The sequence below is a fragment of the Topomyia yanbarensis genome, chromosome 3 (assembly GCF_030247195.1).
Source record: "Topomyia yanbarensis strain Yona2022 chromosome 3, ASM3024719v1, whole genome shotgun sequence".
NCBI lineage: Eukaryota > Metazoa > Arthropoda > Insecta > Diptera > Culicidae > Topomyia > Topomyia yanbarensis.
The window spans coordinates 297,163,549-297,185,549 of NC_080672.1; the positions used below are offsets into that span (position 1 = coordinate 297,163,549).

The following is a 22,001-nucleotide window of genomic DNA, read 5'->3' on the forward strand; positions in this document are numbered from 1 at the left end:
GTTATCGTGATATTTTAGTAATAAGTAGAGTGATTCATGTTCATGATCTTTGTCACGATTTTGAATATTTTTGTCACAAGTTGTGTAATTTGTGCTCATGATTTTAGGATTTTTGTAACTTCTGTTCATCTTATCGTGATATTTTAGTCATGAATAGAGCAATTCATGTTCATGATTTCAGGATCTTGGTCACGATTTTATATATTTTTGTCACTAGTTGTGTGATTTGTGTTCATGATTTCAGGATCTTAGTCACGATTTTCGTAATTTCTGTTCATGTTATAACAATATTTTATTTTAGAGCTTACTTTCAAAGAGTAATGTAACTAATGTTCATGATAACAGCGGTTTTATCATGGAATTCGTAAATTCTCTTCGCCTTATCGTGATCTATAATTTTTTGTTACTAATGTTTTTTTCACTTGAAATAATGTGACAATATGAACTGGATCATTAAAATAAGACTTATTCGCGATATGGTTTAGTGAACTAAATCACGCACACTATTTGAGGTTCCCAGTGCAGTTTTCGTTTTCTGTCCGGACATCACAATGGACCTTATCAAATGAATAACGATGTTCGAGGTTCTAATAATTTTTTTTATATCTACTGCTCGTACCTATTACTGGCAGGGCAGGAAATATTCGAACCGAACCTATGTTCGAATACTTTCAAAGCGCGAAGCTTTGCGTTACTGGTTCGTATTCACAAGCTTCGCATCACAATCGCTTACCATCGTAATTGCGGACATTTGGGCGATACTTTAGCATGCTCTTCGGCGATGTAAAAGTAAAAGCTTTTGCGTAGTTTTCGACGAACACGAGCTAAGCTCTTGGTTCGTGTGATCGATATTTTTGAAACAGTTACACGGAGCTTCGAAGCGATGTTCGCGAACACAGAAAAAAGATTATCTCGAAGTATTTCAGAATCGCGAACACCGAAGGATTATATCAATTTAGCATCGCGAGGGCCATCGCTAACATGTTCGCCGGACGATATTAGTTTTCTTTATTCAAATACCTACCTACTAGTTATGCAAAAAAAGTATATTCTAGACAGAGGCCTTGTATTAAGGGTGGAATAGGTGAAAAATAATTGTGACAATGTGTAGCTTATGGATGCTGGGGTTAACTGAAAAGTGACGTAACAAGTTTATTTAAGATACCCTACTGATATATTACCAGTAGGGATAAAATCAAGATTTCGTGACAGGACGGGGATAAATTTTCAAATGAAATAAATTAGGGCTAGAAAATGAAGTTAAACACAATGTACACAACGTATTGAGTGGCTCGCTTATCTTAGTCATGTTCCTATGTCAGTTTCTTGAGGATCCAGTTATGTCAGTTTCTTGAGGATAAAGATATCGATATCCATTCAAAGGAAAAAATCGATTATCAGTTAAATAAATAACGTCATGATGTGTATGATGAATCCTAGAAATAAATAGGGAATGTCAATAAACTCGAATCTTGTTTTCGACTAACAGTAAAACCATTTTGATTCAGAAGTATGTTTTAGAAGGGCGCATGTTTTTTCGTGCACGTATTTAAAAAAACGCTTTGAATCCATCTACCAGTGTGATGAGACATTTTTATAACTGTTTTCGAATATTATATCGGTTGAGAACTTTTAGAACATGATATTTCGAGAAATTTTGAAAGTGAAATTAAATCAGTTGTAAAGTTATAGAAAATAGCCTTTTGAAATGAACGGACAATCGAATTATTACTAATACTTTATGAATACATTATCTAAGTTCTTCATTCAATGCAATATGTATGCAAAAAGTTAAAAACTGGATTTCCCTTGAGAACTGGGCCAAAAAATCGAAAAAAATGTGTTGGCGATCCGAGAACTAGAACAGAAATTGTAACCCTTGGACCTCTGAAGTGCATGCGTAAAAAATGCTATAGTCTAATGTTTGTTTTCATTCATTTCATTTAATAATTTTCAGTTGAGCAATTCTGTCGCAAACTGCATTGTGGAGCGAGGGTCATAACTTCCTAAATTTAAGTGTTCCTATTAATTTAGTACACTCTCTTTAACATAAACTACTCTAACGAATGAACGAATGGGAGTAGGTTCGATAAATTTTGAAAGAAGCCGTTAAATCAACCACTTAAGAGATTACACCACCGCAAAATTAAAAAAAAAAATCGAAATTGATCTTGATTGATTTTATTATTCCATATCAACATTTGAACAGGGCTAATAAGATTTGTGAACAAACTTTTGTTTTGCTGATTTCTCTTAATTTGTTATCATTTCAACACAGAAAACATTTGAAAACGATTCTACCAAGGGCAAAGATGTTGATTCATGTGTATTTTTCATAAAATTCAACTCTGTAGCGGAAAATGAGCGAAATAAGTTTGTTTACAAAAGTCTCATTAGCCCTTTTGAAGAATTACTATTGTATTGATCTTAAATATGGGTCTTCAAAATAATATATCAAAATATGGAATGCGACAAAAAGCGAATAATAATGGAAAGACAGTATTCGAAAAAGTTCGAGTTTAGAACGACTTTCATTCTACTTGGAGTTATTTATTTCGCTTCTCATTTTCCGAGATTTCCCTTACATAAAGCATTTCGGCTATAACTGATTCAAAAAAAAAAATACGGGGGGCCCTAAAGATTTCTTTCTTTTATTTTTTATTAGTAAAAGTCAAATAAGGGAAGATTACATCATGGAGAAGATAAACCAAATTTTGTCCTTTTCAGAATTGTTTTTGGATTTCCAACAAAAAAAATCACTAGAACATTGTTTGTAAGTTCTTTGCGTTTCTCCATCAGTAATTAGTTAACAAATACAATACAAACAAGTTGGAATATCCTTCTCATTATTTATCACAAAACACATGTACAGGAGTCAGGAAATAAATTTCATAAAAGTGGAACATGTAATAAGTTTGACACTTCATTTATTAAGTGAACAGATTCTGTCGACAATGTTTGAAAATAAATATTTTGTCTCTTGTCATTAGGTAATCAACCAATAAACTTATAAAACAATATTATAAAAATCATTTGGAAGCTTTCCTCTTGGTTTGGTACAGATGCCAAGAAATTATAATTCAATTAATGACAATAATAATGGATTCAAGTATGTAGGTATTTGTTAATAAATTCATTTGGTAAAATTAAAAATAACGTTTAACACACAAATCATCGCATATTATTGAGTGAATATGACTAGCCGATTTAGGAATGTTGCGCAAGAACGTTAGAAACAAAGGCCAACGGACTACGCCTAACTACCCCTCAGTGGATGCAAATAACTGAAGTTCGCCGTCTAACTGAACTCAGACGTCAGCAGTGAGATTCCATCCGAAAATTGTTCTTTTTAGGAAAAATTTGTTTTAGATAGGGAGATTATTAAGAGAGGGGTGATGGTTTTAGCGTTAAAAAACACTATTTGCGATTTTTTTAGAAATTTGGGCGAAGCGAATTGATCAAAACTTTTGTACATTATAATGTATCATTTCATCCAAAAGAGTAATTTCACCAAAAAATATTTTTTCACGCTGAAACCCTTACCCCCTTAAACATACTTTATACATCTTCACCTAAACTCCTTGGCAGGGAAAATATATTCCGATTGAAGAAGAAAAGACGAGTTTGCAATCAAAGTAGCTAGTAACAAGTATTCCGAAAAAAAGAATTTGAATTTCACTACCACTACGCTCATTCAAACTCGTGGCTCATAAATTGGTAAGGTATGCGACGCACCTAATCCCTAAATCCTAAATTATAATCTTAAAATAATCCATTTTATTTATACTCAAAATAAGATTTACAGTTTATGATTTTAAGACAGATAGTCACGTAGCGAACATGTTCGAGGTGGCCTCATGATGCTGATGCTTGAAGCGATATAAAACTTCGATGTTCGCGATTCTCAAATAAACGAGGCATTCGCTTTATATGTGTTCACCGAATATCGCTTCGAAACTCTGTGGAAATGTTCCAAAAACGCAAAAACCACGAGCCAAGAGCTTACCTCGTGTTCGACGATGTGTGCTTCTAAGGTTAATGTGAACTTTTTCGAACATTGTAAAGAGCGAACTAGAATGGAAGCTCGCTTCGTCCGAGCAGAGATAAGTTTTACCCCTAAATGTTCGCAGCGATTGTGTCAAACTCATCGATTGCATGTGGTATGCTTGAGAAGGTGCTTCGTGAAGCTTCGAACAGCAATCAATTCATTTTTCGAAATTTTCCTGCCCTGATTACTGGTCGCTAGCAACTGGGTATTTCATTATGGAAAAAAAAATGATTGCACGATTAAAACTCCAACTTTTGTGATAGAGTTCACGTAAAAATTTCATTACCATGTTGCATGAAATTGTAAATGATTGGGGATATCTTCTGTGATATTTAGAAGCACGCAAATAGATACTAGATAGTTCTTAAATCATGTACTAGGAATCATGAACCAGTTCACGAATGCATGAATAATATTTGATGATTTTGTGAACCATTTCACGAGCACGGATATTGGATTGGGACTAATATATTAGGGATTATGAATTAGTTCACGAGAATTGAATGGGCTCATGAATGAAATTCCGAATTTCGTGAAATAGTTCACGAAAAATAACCGGAATATTTTGATGTTGTGAACTATTGTTCCTATAACTATGAAAAAATTATGAGTCAACCTTTGGTTTTATGAATAATGTTGATAAGTTCACAAAAGAAAATCAAATATTTCCACAAATGTAAGCGTTATACGGGCGTTACTGAAGGGAAATTGAACATAATTATAAAAGCCATGATTTTTGGTCATGGTCCTGTTTTCGTAACGTAAAAACGTGATTGTACCAGAATTCATGGCGCTTTATTCACGATTTTGGGAACAATTTTTTTCCGTATAGTCAACATATGATGGGCCTAGCCGCTTCTAGGCTTTATTCGAGGTTTTATTCGTGCAGGATTAGAAGCTGTTGTGAGTTCTGGAAACTAATAAGGGTCCATCCATAAATGATGTAGCATTTTTAAGTGATTTTCAACACCCCCCTCCCCCATCGTAGCATTTCGTCACAAACCTCTAAATACCCCCTGGGAATTACGTAGCTTGACGGTAACTCTCCCCCCCCCTTGTCCCCGCGAAATTAAAAAAACGATGTTAGTTTTTCCTCTTTAAAAAAGCTACGTAGCATGACATGACCCCCTACCCCCCTGTCGTCGCACATCATCACAAAATACAAAACACCCCCCTCCCCCATATAATGCTACGTCATTTATGGATGATCCCTAAATGATCCAACAGTGATATGTGTAAGAAATGTCTCATCTCAATGCTAAGTGGATTAAGTTGTTTTTTTTATGAAAAATCATCTAGTCATGTCTAGAGTCTGTAGGGGAATTATGGTTAAAACCGACACCTTAAGCTTAACAATTTTTCTAAGTTGCCACAAAACCAATAAAATTATAGTTTTTATGCAGAATTCTTCTTCAGAAAATTCTTAACAAGATTTCAGCTCTTCAAAAAATTAATTTCATTAAAAATTATTGGTTGTAAAACTTGGAAAGCACTGCGGGTAAAATCGACACCCCATAGGGATAAGATCGACACCCCCTTTAATTTATTTTCTCTCCACTTTATTAAAATCTTTATCTTTATTAAAAATGAGATATATGCGTGATTAATAAAGTGTGAGTATGTATGATGCAAATATATGCTTTTTATTGCTTCATCGTGTAGTGAGGGGAAGAAAGTTCGAAAGCGTAGTACTATAAATAAGAGTATTTTATGCTATAGGATTATTTATTGATATGAGTATTTCCAAATAATCCTTGCGCACATCATTGCAACCACCAGTGTCATTTTATTTCGTAAAAGAAGATTTGCAAGCGTTCTACGTTCTGCTAATTGGATTCATTCACTTATAAGTGACACACACACTTCTTAGTAAAACTATCTTTTTCAGATTTGATTTTTCGGACTCTGATCATCAACGATCTATTGGGGTATACATAAGATCATTGTCTCATTGTGATGAAGTTCGTCTATGACAAACCAATGGAACACTAGAAATTCGGTTTGATGAGCTTTTTGCAGAAATAACAAAAGCATCGATAGAATCAGATAAGCATAAATTCCAATTTTTGATTTTTAAAGAGACTTACAAGAAATAAACACAATAAAAGTATTTCTGTGTATTTCTGCTAATACTATAGTGTTCTAATAGGCTAATTGAAGTGTCACAAAGATCCCCAGTATTTTGAAATGAATCGCAAGTATACACAACCATTTTAACAGCTTGTCGGTTTTACCCAAACCACAGGGTGTCAGTTTTACCCCAACAGCGCACATTTTTTTATAAAAGCGATTAAAAATATTGAATTTCTCAAACTCGTCTTCAATACACCTAGTTGATGATAGGACAGGCCGATAATAATAGGTACTGAAAAATGTGGTGATTTGAAAAGCTTTTGTTCGGTAAAAACCTTAAAATCTACCAACGAAATTTAACATCCAGACGAGTATGAACGCTATACAATATAGAGTCCCGTACAGAGGAATGCACAACACTACGTAAAATACAGACTATTTATTTTTTTTCTGGCAACCGGAATAGTTGCTGTAACTTTGAGTGACTTTGATCAAATTACAAAATAAATTCATACTAAATGAAAAATTAAGCAACTTTATTCAGGAAAACGGAATATGCCAGAGAAAACTATTTCAAACATTATTGAAAAACATTCAATAACTATTTAATCAATGAATAAAGTGTTTAAATTTATTCAAAGAATTCGAGCCAACGCAGGATTCATGTTATTTTAAGCGGATTTTTCTCGGATGAACTTGACACTCGAATAGAACAGTAAAAAAGCCATATCACTGTGACAGAACAAAAAGAACCATTTGCAGTGAAGTCCAATGTTATACTACAATACCAAAACAATACTTTTACAATCACCAAGGGGATTGATAATGTATTGATTTTTATTTTTTTTAATGTTATTTAACAAATCATTTTGTTCCACGCATTTTTGCAGAAACCGTAACATTTAATGCTAATTTACTATATTATTGTTTGTTGAAAAATTAAATTAATTGTTACTTGAAATTTTAGTGTAAATTTATTACAAGAACACTGCTTTGAATAACGTTCAATCGCTCTTCAATTCAAAGATAACTTGAAGTTGCTTTCTGTATCACAGTTAATGTCTGAAAATGCTTCATCATCTTATAAGTCGGACGATAGAAAATTGTTAGTGAACTTAACCGAAGACATCCGTAAATTGAATTCAACATCAAAAGATCAAAAAGTGTATAATGAACCGATGCATCGCGATGGGAGAAAAAAGCCAGGTGGACTTTTTGCAATGCGAGTATCTTCTATTTCAATTAACTCTTCGGAAGTCGCGCAAATGGCTCACTGAACGAGCAGCCGCAGTTGCTCCAAGACGATTTCGCTAGATTTTCAGAGCAGCTCGCACTCAGTGCACTAGCGCTACTACCAGAAGGTTAAACCACTTTTGCTCCTTTAACTACCATGTCATTTAAATATTTCCAAATCTAAACAAGTTTTTTTTTCATTCCTCTAAATTACTTAATAAAAATATGCTAAAATAAAAATATCTTTTCAAGATCACAATGCCTGCTTGTGACAAATCCTTGATCAATGCATACTCTTGGATCCGACATCGTGGTGCTTATGGAAATCACAGATCAACAGACATAACACTCGCAAACAATGCTTCACCTAATTCAACGTTGAACGTTGCACGTCTTCAAAAGCCTTCTTTGCAGCCATGTGAAAACGAGAATTCGGCATTTACAGACCTGATACCCTAACCATAATTCAATTTAAAAATCCTTGTAAGAGCAGGAAAAGGTGGTATGGCCAGTTTGCTTATAGCCTTCGTGGAAGCAGGTGTCAAAATTGGCATGGGGTACATTTGTACCCCAATGTACGGTTGCCGTTAGCATTTCGTCAGGTTTCGTGCTGTCACTGCAAATGTGACTGGTGACAATGCCAGTTTGAATACTGGTTGTTTTACTACGTACATAACAAATAGTATTATAAAATCGTTTTTAATAATTTATTCAATTAATTTAATTTAATTTAATTTTGAAGTAGAAAAAAAATCGTTCTCATTTTTGCTGATTTTTATTGTTTTATTGCTTATTTTGTATATTTTTTCAAAACAATGGCTCGCAAATATAATATATATATATATATATATATATATATATATATATATATATATATATATATATATATATATATATATATATATATATATATATATATATATATATATATATATATATATATATGTATATATATATATATATATATATATATATATATATATATATATATATATATATATATATATATATATATATATATATATATATATATATATATATATATATATATATATATATATATATATATATATATACAGGGTGTTTGGTTCATGAGTAAGAATCTCTCGCGGGGTGATTTACTGTCATATTTGGAGCAAATAATCGTTCTACACATACCATCAAATCTCAACCGTTACAGAGTTATTGAACTTTTTGTGTAAAGAACTTGTTTATCTTAAAACACCTCTAACTCAAAAAGTATACCTCGTATTCTAAATCTTTTAGTGCCATTGGAAAGGTGAGAAAATTTTCTATTGAATAATGTTCTCATGCCTTTCAGGTAATTAGTTTAAATTGCCTTTTAGTTGTAAAGTAGTTAAAAGTTAGTGTTTTGGATGAGGTTTTTTTAATTTTCTCAAAATAATGAATTATGACTATAGCAATATCTATTATCCAAAAGTTGGGTTTGAGGATGATTCATAATTTGTTCTTCAACATAATATTCCTATCTCTTCTCGTTTCCTTGTAATTTGACTTCTAACTCTTTCCTGTAATTGACTTGAAAGTTCTTAAAAGATTCTAATTTAAAAAATATGCTTTATATCGCTATTATCAGGGTTTCATTGGAAAGCTGAGAAAATTTCCATTCGATGTATGTATAGATATCTTTTAGTTAAGTGTACTACATGACTTTTTACTAGTAAAATAACTCAAAATTTGCGTATTTTGGTGATTTTTGTAATTATCGTCACTATTGTTCATTTGGTGCCCCTTAATATTCTCTATAACTTGTTATTTGACACTTAATCCCTATTGCTTTTCATTTCGCTGCAATTTAATAGTTAACACAGCATGGCCTTATCACAAATGCAGTGGGTTCGAAATCGTTGTTTTTGCATATGAAACGAGAAGATAAAATTGATTTTGCTTCGAAACTAAAAGAGATAATTGAATGGAGTCAAAGGAAGAATTGTAGAACTTCCTGAGATGCATTAATTCCATGATAATGATGGTGAAGTTTATTATTTACTATTTAAAGAAAATAACGAAAATGCCAATAATAACACTAACTTTAAACTAATTAACTTCTGAAAGAATACTAAATTCACTTAACTGAAAGGTATTAATACATTTTTCTCTGCAAAATTTTCCTGGCTTTCGAATAAAAATAAGAAAAGGACAATAAGTGCCATACTTTTTCAATAAAAGCTAGTATTAGTGAACATGAGATAAAAATATCCAAAATCAATAACCCAAACACATGAAAACAAGACAAGATAAGTGTATCATGTCAAAGAACAAATTATACAACTTTTCAAGACTAACAATTTGAATTATTAAAATAGTGATGTTAATTATTAAGATTTTCGCGAAGTGAACGAAAAATCGATCAAAATTGTTAAATTTTAAATAAATTACTGTGAAAAGATTACTTAACCTAATTAGCCGACACATTTGAGGACACTTTTCAGTGGAAAATTTTCTCACCTATCCAATGGATCTAAAATATTTGAAATATAAAGTATATTTTTTGAGTTAGAGCTATTTTAAGACAACTAAGTTTTTTACACAAAAAGTTCAATAACTTAGTAACGGTTGAGATATGATGGTATGTGTGGAACGATTTTTTGCTCCAAATATGACAGTAAATCACCCCTAAAGAGATTCTTACTCATGAACCAAACACCCTGTATATATATATATATATATATATATATATATATATATATATATATATATATATATATATATATATATATATATATATATATATATATATATATATATATATATATATATATATATATATATATATATATATCATATCTCGTGAATGGAAACAAGTGTTTCTACTAACGAGATATGACCCAATATTAAATGTATAGGAAATTCTCAGGCACTCTAGCGCCACCCAATGGAAGAATTCTTAATTAAAATGTGCTCGGTCGGAAAGCCGTGGATCTCATGATTTACTTTGTCGAAGCGTCCACCCCGCTAAGTGTTACCGATCATGAGATATGACCCAATATACAGGGTGTTTGGTTCATGGTTAAGAACCTCTCGGGGGGGTGATAGACAGTCATATTTGGAGAAAAAATTGTTCTACACATACCATCAAATCTCAACCGTTACAGAGTTATTGAACTTTATGTTTAAAGAACTTATTTGTCTTAAAATACCTCTAACTCAAAAAGTATACTTTGTATTTTAAATATTTTAAGTCCAGTGGGAAGGTGAGAAAATTTCGCATTGAGTGATGGCCTCACATGTTTCAGATAATGAGTTTAAGTAGCCTTTTCAAAGTAATTTAGTGAAAATTAAACAATTTTGATCGATTTTTCGTTCATTTCTTGAAAATCCTAATAGTTAACCTCATCATTTTAATAATCCAGATTGTTAGTCTTGAAGAGCTGCATAATTCGTTCTTTGACATGATACACTTACCTTTTCTTATTTTCATGAGTTTGGGTTATTCAACTTGGATATTTTTATCTCATTTTCACTAATAGCTCTAATTGAAAAAGTATGGCACTTATTGTACTTTTTTTTCTTTTTATTCGAAAGCCAGGAAAATTTTACAGTGAAAAATGTATTAATACCTTTCAGTTAAGTGTATTTAGTATTCCTTTAGTAGTAAATTAGTTTAAAGTCAGTGCTATTATTAGCATTTTCGTTAATTTTCTTAAAATAGTAAATAATAAACATCACCATTATTATCATGGAAATAATGCATCTCAGCAAGTTCTACAGTTCTTTCTTTGACTCCATTCAATTATCTCTTTTGGTTTCGACGCACGACGTTTTTATCATATCGTTTCATATGCAAAAATAACGATTTCGAACCCACTACATTTGTGGTGAGGTCATGCTGTGTTAACTATTAAATAGCAGCAAAATGAAAAGAGATATAGACAAAGTGTCAAATAAAAAGTTATAGAGAACATTAAGGGGCATCAAATGAACAATAGTAACGATAAATTTTGTTGATTAATAATTAGAATAATTAAAAAACTCTCCAAAAAACACAAATTTTGAGTTATTTCGTTAGTAAAAAATCATTTAGTACACTTAACTAAAATATATTTGTACATACACTGATCGGACATTTTCTCAGCTTTCCAACAAAGTCTTGTAAATAACGATATAAAGCATATTTTTCAGATTAGAGCCTTTTAAGCACTTGCAAGTCGGTTACAGGAAAAGTATAGTAATGAAATTACAAAGAAATGAGAAGAGATAGGAATATGTCGTCCAAGAAAAAAATATGAATCATCCTAAAACCCAACTTTTGGATAATGGATATTGCAATAATCATAGTTCATTATTTCGAGAAAATTAGCAAAAACCTCCTCAAAAACACTAACTTTTAACTACTTTACAGCTGAAAGGTAATTAAAGCCAATTAACTAAAAGATATGAGAACACCCTTGAATAGGAAATTTATTCACCTTTCGAATGAAACAAAAAGATTTAAAATACAATGTATAATTTTAAAGTTAGAGGTATTTTAATATAAATAAGTTTTTTACACAAAAAGTTCAATAACTCTGTATCGGTTGAGATTTGATGGTATGTGTAGAACAATTTTTTTCTCCAAATATGACAGTCTATCACCCCCCCCCCCCCCCGAGAGGTTCTTAACCATGAACCAAACACCCTGTATAAGTTAACTATAGATCATTTGCATATTCCCTAGCGCCATCTAGTGGGATAATACTGCATTAGCCTGTTCTTCATCGGAAAGCCATTCTGATCCAGTTTGCCGAAGATACTACCCTTCCAAATGGTCAGCATTTCGTGTTATTAAAAGTTGAAATTCATGTAGTTACCTCATGCAAATCGTGTGTTCATCATAAGGGGCCGTACACAAATGACGTAGCTTTTTTCGGCGATTTTTGACCCCTCCCTCCCTCCTCGTAGCATTTGGTCACAAAATTCAAACCTCCCTCTCGTAAATAACGTAGCATTTACCTACCCCCTCCCCCTCGTCCCATGCAAAGCGGCCGTTGGATAAAAAAGATTAAATATGTTTTTCAATTATTTTAAATACATGCCCTTTCAAAATGTTTGAAGACTTTGATCAATATTTTCATTGTAACAGCAAATTGCGAGTAAAATAAGTCCATTTGATTGCAAATATAGTGTTGTTTTGAATTTTATATGTCAAGGGGAGCATGAAGAGAAGTTCTCTCAGTTCACAATTCTGCAGCTGCCAATGACTCTAAGAAGCATACGTTCATCTAAATTGCTAAATTTAGTTTGGTTGAATCCGAAGTGAAAATTTAATTCAGCTTCCAAATTAAGTCTACTAGTTAGCAACTAACTAACTAATGTAGCAAGTTGGATCCGCACACAAAATCTTTTCGTATTTTTGTAAACTTGTAATTCCGCGAATCGTAAAATTTAGCTCATGAAAAACCGCATCAAAAGTAATTTGTTTGAATTTAAATTTATTTCTCTTGGGAATGGAGGATCATTAAATTGTTTTCTATAAACAATGGATTTTAAACTTAATGCTACGTCGCACAACTTTTAACCCTACCCTCCCCCTCGTCACACTTCGTCACAAATTTGGTATATCCTCCCTACCCCCCAAAATGCTACGTCATTTATGCATGGCCCCTAAGCCGCTTTTTTCACTTTCGACAGAGCCACCCCAACTACAACCCATGACACCATCAACTTTGCGCGCTTATAACTTTGTCAGTTCTAGTTGGATTGACTTGCAGTCTTCACGAGTCGATTTGTTGTTACAAGAGGATTCTTCATTTTTCTCACGAAAAACATTGATCGATTACAGCGCCACCTAGATCTGAATATGTGAAAAAGATGCGTTTATCCATACATTTGGTCGATTTTTCCCATACAAACTTTGAGCCGTTTGCGGAACCACATCCAGTGTACCAAATGAGCTGAAATTTTCAGGGAAGCTTATTAGCCACCCAAACTATCAAATTCAGTTGCAAGGTTTTGATTTCGAGATTTAAGGTATTTTGGGCCAGCCTAGTGCCCAGTGATTTCGAAAAAGCTCCTACATTTTTCGAAGCTCCACTGCGGTATGCTGACCAGGGCTTTAACCGGCCACTGCAAACTGAATTATCACATGGCAACTATTCAGCGCGCTGAGTCTTTTTCATGTAATCTTTGTGAATACGACTACGGAACCTCATATCATCTGATATGCAACTGTCCAGCGGTAGCGCAATTGCGATTTCGAGTTTTCGGCCGTCCTTATATAGACGAAACATGTTTGGACGACTGAAACTCAGAGACATACTAAAGTTTCTTATCCAATTTAGACTTACTCGCAGGCGAGTTGAACTACTTGTGAGTTTAACTTACCTGTTGTTTATTTTTGTTTTTGTGCTGTTATTTTTCCCACCCTTCCAATTCTACTTCCCCACACCTCCTTGTTCTTTCCTTCCGCTCAGAAAATGATGAAAACACAGGGCAAGGCACAAATCCCCGACTACATACGGGGAACGTGCCATTTGAGCCAATATATTATGATTCCTGATTCCTAATTATATCGTACGATTTAAATCGTGCGATTTAAATCGTATGATTTATATCGGTGGAATCGAATCGTATATTCGTAGGATTTAAAATTGCACGGGAGATATTTAAATCGCATTGTGAAACGTGCGACCAAAATCGTGCGATTTAAATCGTACGATTTAAGTCGTGCGATTTAAGTCATGTGATTTAATATTTCTATAATTGAGTAAAAAAAATATGATCCGAGAAATATGCTTTATACCATTTCGGTTTTCTATGATGAAGATTCAATAAAACATTTTTGTTGGGCGTGTGTAAGAACAAATCTCTTGTTAGTATACTCAGCTTGTCCCCAAATAATTCATATAAAATCCTTATTAAGCTGTTAAAGCAGAAAATGTTTCGAATTATTTGCTAATAATCATTATTCAAACTATGAAAAAATGTCGGTAAAAGTCCAAGCTAAATACTGCTTGTGAAAAAGTAACGCACGCTTACATAAACAAGTTTCCTTTGCGGTCACACATACACACACTAACGAGGGGTCGTAAGACCGATAGCGTATTTCTATTGATACAGAAGGTAAGTGTGTTCGTGTCGTAGAGGAATTGAAGTTTTTTCATTAGGTCCAATCTATAAGTGTAAACGTTAACTGTAAAAATTCTCTTTGAAAGAAAATTCCAGACAAACTGTTTCTCACCAATCGCATATGTTGGTAGTGAAAAAAGTAAAAAGCTTTCTCTCTCATTAACACCTGTGAACTGTGTTTGGCCATTAACGGTTTGTCCGGAATTTCCTTCCACAGAGAATGTTGACAGCTGGCTTTTACGCCGCAATCATGTGTATGTCGATCATTGAAGTCACTCGTAAATCTTTGATTGTACTTATAGAGCTATATAACCTGAACTGTTACTTAGGTTATCAGTGACAACGTTTAGCATCTTTATCCAAAGTCGTTGTACACACAGCCACAACACAGATCGATCAGCCTCAATGTCAATGTTTTGTGAAATATAACGTGTGAGAGTGCAACTTTTCTTCTGGGTTTGAATTAACTGTCGCTTATGTAACATTTTATCGTAAAGCAATGTGTTGTGGTTAAAATCTATTGAAGCTTAATAAAGAAGTTGCGTGTATATCTCTGGTGTGGTAATACTGATGATAAGGAACTGGTTTCATAAGCCAGTTGTGGTATATTCGAGCCCCAACCAGGAAGCGTCAGGAGCGTCGAAGCACTAGCCTAGAATTTTCATGTTCGCCATGAATCGGATAACTGTTCACTAAAAGTACAAACAACACCCTGTTTCTTACAGAAGTGTCAGAGTTTTTTATTAGCAAATTTTGGAAAAAATGTGAACAGCAGTTTATTTATTTGTAATTTAACAAATCGAATCCTAAGTTTGAATTTTTCTCTAAGTATCGGTAGATTGAATCAAATAGAAAAGTGCGAAACTGTTACCACCAATATTACAGGCTTCATAATATCATAAAAATAGTTGATTTAAATGCTAATTCTTCAATAGGGTAAAAAAAAAATGCAAACAAACTTATTTCGCTTATTATTCAACGGCAGAGTTAAATTTCACTGCAAATATACGTTTATCCACATAATCACTCTACGCAGTTACAATTGCAAGCTTAACGTTTGAAAATTTATAAGCCGTTTTGAAAAATCTATGTTGATTTCTATCCAATTCGACAATACAAGAAAAATAGTTGTTCAATTCTGATCTTCACATCATAAACATTACCGCAGAGATTTACAATTTGGTTCAACTTTCAATCTTTTACCAAGAACACTTTTTGATATATAAATCCATGGTAAATGACACCAAACAAATCGAGATTCAATGTGATTTTTAACTATAACTGGGGAAATATCAAACCAAAATAAAACGCACTCAATACGGTCAACTCCCACCGAACTATTTCAATGCATTGTTTGTAAATATCCAACCATACACTAACTAACCTTAGCAATCGCTTTTGCCTCCATGATGAATAGCTAATTTGGTGTGGATTCTCCAATGGGCGTAGGAAACGGGCAAGCAAATCAAAATCACAACTTTCAATCACTTTTCCTTTCCTGGCCGATTCACTTATCCAATCGCTTCCTCCACTTTAGACGCGCTGCGGAACTAACGCCAGCGGGAAATCGATTAACTTGTTGTCGCAATGCGATCGTGCCTTTTGTCACCCAAAAGAACTTTCCTCGGTTTCGATCCGCTCAATCTTAGATTACAATTGATTGCTAAAATTGTTTGGCAATTTTCCACACACGGTTTCGCACACCGTTTCTCGCCGCAGCACCTCTCGTGCCGCGTTTGTGATCAATTGTAATGTCTATTTTGGGCTTGCTTGGTACTGATCCACTAGCCAACTATTGACTAGAGCAACTGCAACCGTCCTTCCTTCGGTGAGCAACCAATTAAAGAAAAAAGCGCACTGATTTTTCACATGAAGTAAAATGGAAACTAAGACGAACTAAGCGTGTGTCACTGCAAAATAAACAAGTAATGTCCGCCGATGCACCGGTTCCTGGCTAACAATCCAAACACTGAAATTAAGCCAACCGAACACCGCCCGATCCGTTTGTAGCAAAGTTTGCCACCAGCATGGTCGCCGACGAGAAAAGGAAGAAAACACTATGAATATTTTTCAGTAGACTTAAAAAGTACCGCGAAATTGATTTCACGACGATCGCCAGCAGAACGGCAACAGGCGCGATCCTGCGAGATGATCCGCGTACGGGCCAAACCGCGAAACACACGCTCTCTTCTCGATGTCGACTCTGGCGCTCTTCTGCCAACTGTCCCAGATCGTACATACCCAACTTCAAAGAGCCCCTTGGGAAGCCGGCAGATGGGAGAGCGGAATGTCCCACACCGCTTGCTGCTGCTGGAGCAGAGTAATCGCGGGAAACTGCGATCACCACATCACACCCCCACCATGCTACCCTGTTGTTGTCCAGCCGCTTCACCAATATTTCGAAAGAAATCACAAATTCACGATCGCGAACGATGACCGTTGGCGCGAAACGTCCTCGGGCGCGTCATCACCTCGCTGCTGCACAAAGTAGGCTGTGTCGTTGGCGTTCGACCGCTTGGACGTCGACGTCGCCGCCATCGTTGTCGCAGTTTAATGAGGCAATCGATGCGGAATTTTATTAGCTGCGCCATGATACAGTTTCTCGGTTCTTAATTACGGGTAATGCGCCAGAGCGATGCGCTTAACGGTTTGAATGGAAGAGGCGTGAAAAAATCGTTTAGAAGTGGTTGGAGTTTCCGTTGACTGTAAGCTGAATGTTTGATTTATAAACGTGTTCGATCAGAAGAACAGAAGAACAAGAATTTCATTCTTGTAAATTGAAGCCTTCGAATGTAGCAATGGATTGAAGCCTTGTCAATTTTTCGACAAGAACAAAAAGAATCCAAAGGGACTTCCCTTTGGGTTCTTTTTGTGGTCATTTCCAAAATGTTAACCCTATGCGGCAGTTCTGTGGAATATGTAGGTTTTCATGTTTCATCAGTTCTTGAACATAATGTTTGGTACTTCTATTTTTGTTATAGGGTGATTTCTGGAGAGACGTTTCTAAAAATCAAAGTAAACCATTCATTATTTAATGAAATAGTTGCTATCAATTACGACAAGAATCTAAAATACACTGAAATGGTTTTTGTCATCAACTAATAAATATTTTAAAAATATTCAGTATTTCAGTGTTTGCTGTGTTTTTTTGTATTTTTGTAGTGTTGTGTTATTGCAGGTCAGTCACATGTTATATAATCAATTGCAAGAATAATTCAACTGATGGCATTTTAACAAACATTTCAGAATAAACTATAGATAACAATGCACAATGAATATACATACGGAAAACAATACGTTCATGAATTTATGAAAAAAAGATCACGATTTCGTCAATTAAACGATTCACGATAACCGTTGCCAAGTTTCTGAACTTATGAATAATAAACCGCGTAGTCATGACTCTATTAGTGTTTCCCAAAAAGTAATTCGCTATATACATGGCGTTAATTTCGAATGTGTGGTAGGTTATTGTGGTTGTTTCCTGGACATGTTTAGCTGTGTTATGATCCTTGTTCATAATTTGGGAACACACATTTTTTGTGATTTCTTGTCACGTTACCGTGATATTTTATTCATGAGTTTACTATCGGTTGTTTCTGTCAGAATAGAGTAATTTATGTTCGTAATTGCATGATCGATTTACGTAATTTCTATTCACGTTATCGAGTTAATTTAGTGATGAGTAGAGTAATTTATGGTAATGAATTCAGGATCTTAGCCATGATTTTCGAAATTTTAATCACGAGTAATGTGATTTATGTTCATGATTTCACTATCTTATTCACGATTTTCACAATTTTTATTCAAGTTAACCCGATATTTTATTCTAGAACTTACTTTCGAATTTGACACGTGGAGTGATGTGATTCATGTTAATGACATCAGAAGTATTATTATGATCTTCGTAATTTCTCCCCACCTTATCAGCCTTATCGGAGTAACGTGACAATATGAACAGGATCATAAAAGTGTGACTAATTCGCGGTTTCTTGTTCTGTGAACTATACCACGAACACGATTTGTTGCTCTATAATGTATTTTTAGTGCTTAGCGAAGTTTTCTGTTTTCTGTCCAAATATTACACTGAACCATATCAAATGTATAATGTTGGTCTAGGTTATAGTTTTCTTATATCCTTTTACTGGTCGTTAGCAGGTTGACATATATGACATTTCAAGGAATATTGCATGGAACAAAAAAGGTTCTACGAATGATACTTAAAATCATGTAAAATGGTTCACGTGACAACTTAAGTGATATCCTCATAATATTACAAGCCCGCAAATTAGTTCATGAACTAGTACACGAATTTATTAATAATATTTCATGATTTCGTTTACTATTTCACGAGCACACATGGTCTGTCGTAACTATTGTACTAGGAATCATGAATCAGATCACGAATACATGAATAGTTTGTGATTTCGTGAATTATTTCACGAGCAAATGGTAAGTCGTGACTATTATAGTAAGAATCATGAACCAGTTTGGGAATACATGAATAATATTTTATGATTTCGTCAAGCATTTCACGTGCATGGATATTGAATTATGACTAATAGGAATCAAGAATTAATTCACGAGGATTGAATGGATTCATGAATAATACTCTGAGTTTTGTAAAGTAGTTCACGAGAAAATTTCCACACTTCTTTGATTTTATAAGCTAATGTTCCTAATGCTCCTAAATTTATGAATAGTGTTTATTAGGGCATTGCCCAAAAATTTTTTTTTGGATTATCACAGGCCCCCCTCTCATATTGTGACAAATGTCAAAGTAAGCTCAGATGCCAAATTTCACATCATTTGAACAATTCTACAAAATTGGTACTATGGGAAAATATGGAGGAAAAATACATTATAACTTTTGAAGTAGCAATCAGAAAATTACAATTTATAGCTCTTTTTAAATAACCTTAGTATTTGAATAGGGATATTTCCGTGTCTAGAAGAATACGGAAAAGTGGAGCACTGTGTCATTTTGGCCCCAAAATCCCCTATTTTTAATATTTTTCTGCTCTGTGATGCAAATCATACATATTTTGCAGTTTTTCTAATGTGAAAAAGTCTCATAAATAGAATTGAACCTTCTTGACCTGGTCTGGTCAAAAATGGTCTAAAACCAGTATAAGAATTTTCCATGTTCAACAATTTATGAAAATTGATTGAAGAATAATTGAGATATATGCACGAGCAAATGATAAAATTAATATCAATGACAAAGGCTCTATAACCCCAACCTCTCGTATTCGGAGAGAGGTTGGAGTTATAGAGCCTTTGTCATTGATATTAATTTTATCATTTGCTCGTGCATATATCTCAATTATTCTTCAATCAATTTTCATAAATTGTTGAACATGGAAAATTCTTATACTGGTTTTAGACCATTTTTTCATCTTTTGGAATTATTTGATATTTTTCAAATCGGTTGAAAATATGCAAGGCTATGATAATTATTTTAAAAATGTCAAAACCACGTTTTTCACTTTTTTTGTTCAAGCCAATTTTTGTATCATTGATTCAATAAATACCGTAATTTCACTTACACAGCTGTTTTCGCAATTAAAAAACAAAGAAATGATATAATTTACAATTCTTTAGTTTGCATTTCTACCTGGAAAATTGCGATTGAACGTTGGGGAACGTTTGTACCCCAATGCAACGTTCTAGGGTGGAAAAGTAAGTGTAACGTTCTAGGGCTAATCTAGAGCTGATTCTGGACGAAAATCAAAATGCTTTCATCTCCATAAATTCATTTGGTAATGACGGGAGTTGAATGACACACTCATCAGTAGAATACGCAGTATACGTAATCACAAATCGTGACAATACACCTGTTATTTGTTTCTGTTTCTTCCATCCACACTGGATACCCAGAAGTGTTTGTAGCTAGAATACTCAGCATACCCAGAAGTGTTTGTAGCTAGCAACATGCAGTTTGGAAGCAATTTATTGTCTTTGTAGCGCAAATTTGAAAGGATAACGAACTCACGTACGGAAGTGTAAAAATTGCTTCGCCTTTGAGAAACAACAAGTATATGAACGAACAGATAAGTGTTCGTTTAGTTATGTTTGCTGTCAGACTTTCTATGGATGCCTTAGTTGCATATTTGCATGTAGTTGAAAACTTGAATGTTACGCACTGGAAACTAAGTTCACCGCACAATTTTACTCTTTCAGAGGCACATATTTCATCGCTGATCAAACCTTTTAATATAGGTGTGGAATAGGGTGGGGCAAAATGATCATTTTTTCAGCACATCACTTTTTTGGTTCCATTTGGGGTACCAAACAACTGTGCTAAATTTGGGGTCGATTGGTTTTGACCCGGCGTAGCGCATTTGAAATTTGTATGGAAATTAGTATGGGAAAACCTACTTTTTTACATTTTCAATTTTACAGACTACAATTCTTTCTGCAGTATGCCTACAATTAGATAAAAGTGTAGTCCAGGATATGCTGAACAACTTTGCCGAAAGATTCATGGTGTTAGAATGTCTCTAAAACAAGTAATAACTATTCAAAGTACTATAAATCGAATTAATTGCCAAAAATCATTGTTTTGCCAACACTGCGGGGGTACCAATGATATATCATATAGCATACTAGAATAACATCATATATTTTAGATTTACCACATTGGTATGTTTGGATGAATTATTTAAAATCCTTAGCTTAATTTTATGGGCGTAGGTAGTTTGGCAATAGGGCGTAGTGAGGGCAGAGGTGGGGGGCTTTTATATATGGAAATTTGAGCTGAAATAACTGAAATATTGTCAAGTTGGAATGTTCAGATGAATTATTTTAAAACATTTAAACAATCCACCAGAGCCCCAATTCAACAACAATTTTTACTTCAGGTGATCGAACAGCATCGAAAAGAGCATCCTATGGAATCATAGTGCGTATTGAACTGAAATATAATCAATGCAATCTTTTGAAATATCAACTCGACATCAGTTGATTCAGTCTGCAAGTTTACTTCCATTTATATAAGTCAATAGGCTACGTTTCGTTTCGTTTCATCGTTACTATTATGCATAGGAATTTGGGTAAATGTTTTAAAATAACTCATCTGAACATTTCAACTCGACAATATTTCAGTTATTTCAGTTTGAATTTCTATACGTTGAACCCCCCCCCCCCCCCCCCTCACTACGCCCTATTCTACAATAACCTACGCCCATGAAATTGAGCTAAGGATTTCGAATAATTCGATCAAACATACCAATGTGGTAAATCTAAAATATATTATGTTATTATGGTATGCTATATGATATAACATTGATTACCCCCGCAGTGTTGGCAAAAAAATGATTTTTGGCAATTAATTCGATCTATCGTACTTTGAATAGTTATAACTTGTTTTAGAGACATTTTAACACCATGCATTCTTGGGCCAAGTTGTTCAGCATATCATGGACTACACTTTTATCTAATTTTAGGCATACTGCAGGAAGAATTGTAGTCTGTAAAATTGAAAATGCAAAAAAGTAGGTTTTGCCATACTAATTTCTATACAAATTTCAAACGCAATGCGCTACGCCGGATCAAAACCAATCGACCCTAAATTTTG

The 22,001-nt window shown here is 33.9% G+C and overlaps 1 protein-coding gene across 5 annotated transcripts in view; it reads right to left on the reverse strand.

Moving 5' to 3' along the window:
* The window catches only part of LOC131693443 (troponin C, isoallergen Bla g 6.0101-like), an 81,291-nt gene extending 64,659 nt beyond the window's left edge, over positions 1–16,632 (reverse strand). For 2 of the 5 annotated variants that reach the window (XM_058981248.1, XM_058981252.1), the window contains exon 1: positions 15,807–16,631. In XM_058981248.1, the coding sequence (XP_058837231.1) occupies positions 15,807–15,830 (24 nt within the window). In that variant the 5' untranslated portion in view covers positions 15,831–16,631. Of the gene's footprint in view, positions 1–15,806 lie in introns of all 5 variants that reach the window. The other 3 variants (XM_058981251.1, XM_058981250.1, XM_058981249.1) reach the window with 2 other exon arrangements.
* Between the last annotated feature and the right edge of the window lie 5,369 nt (positions 16,633–22,001).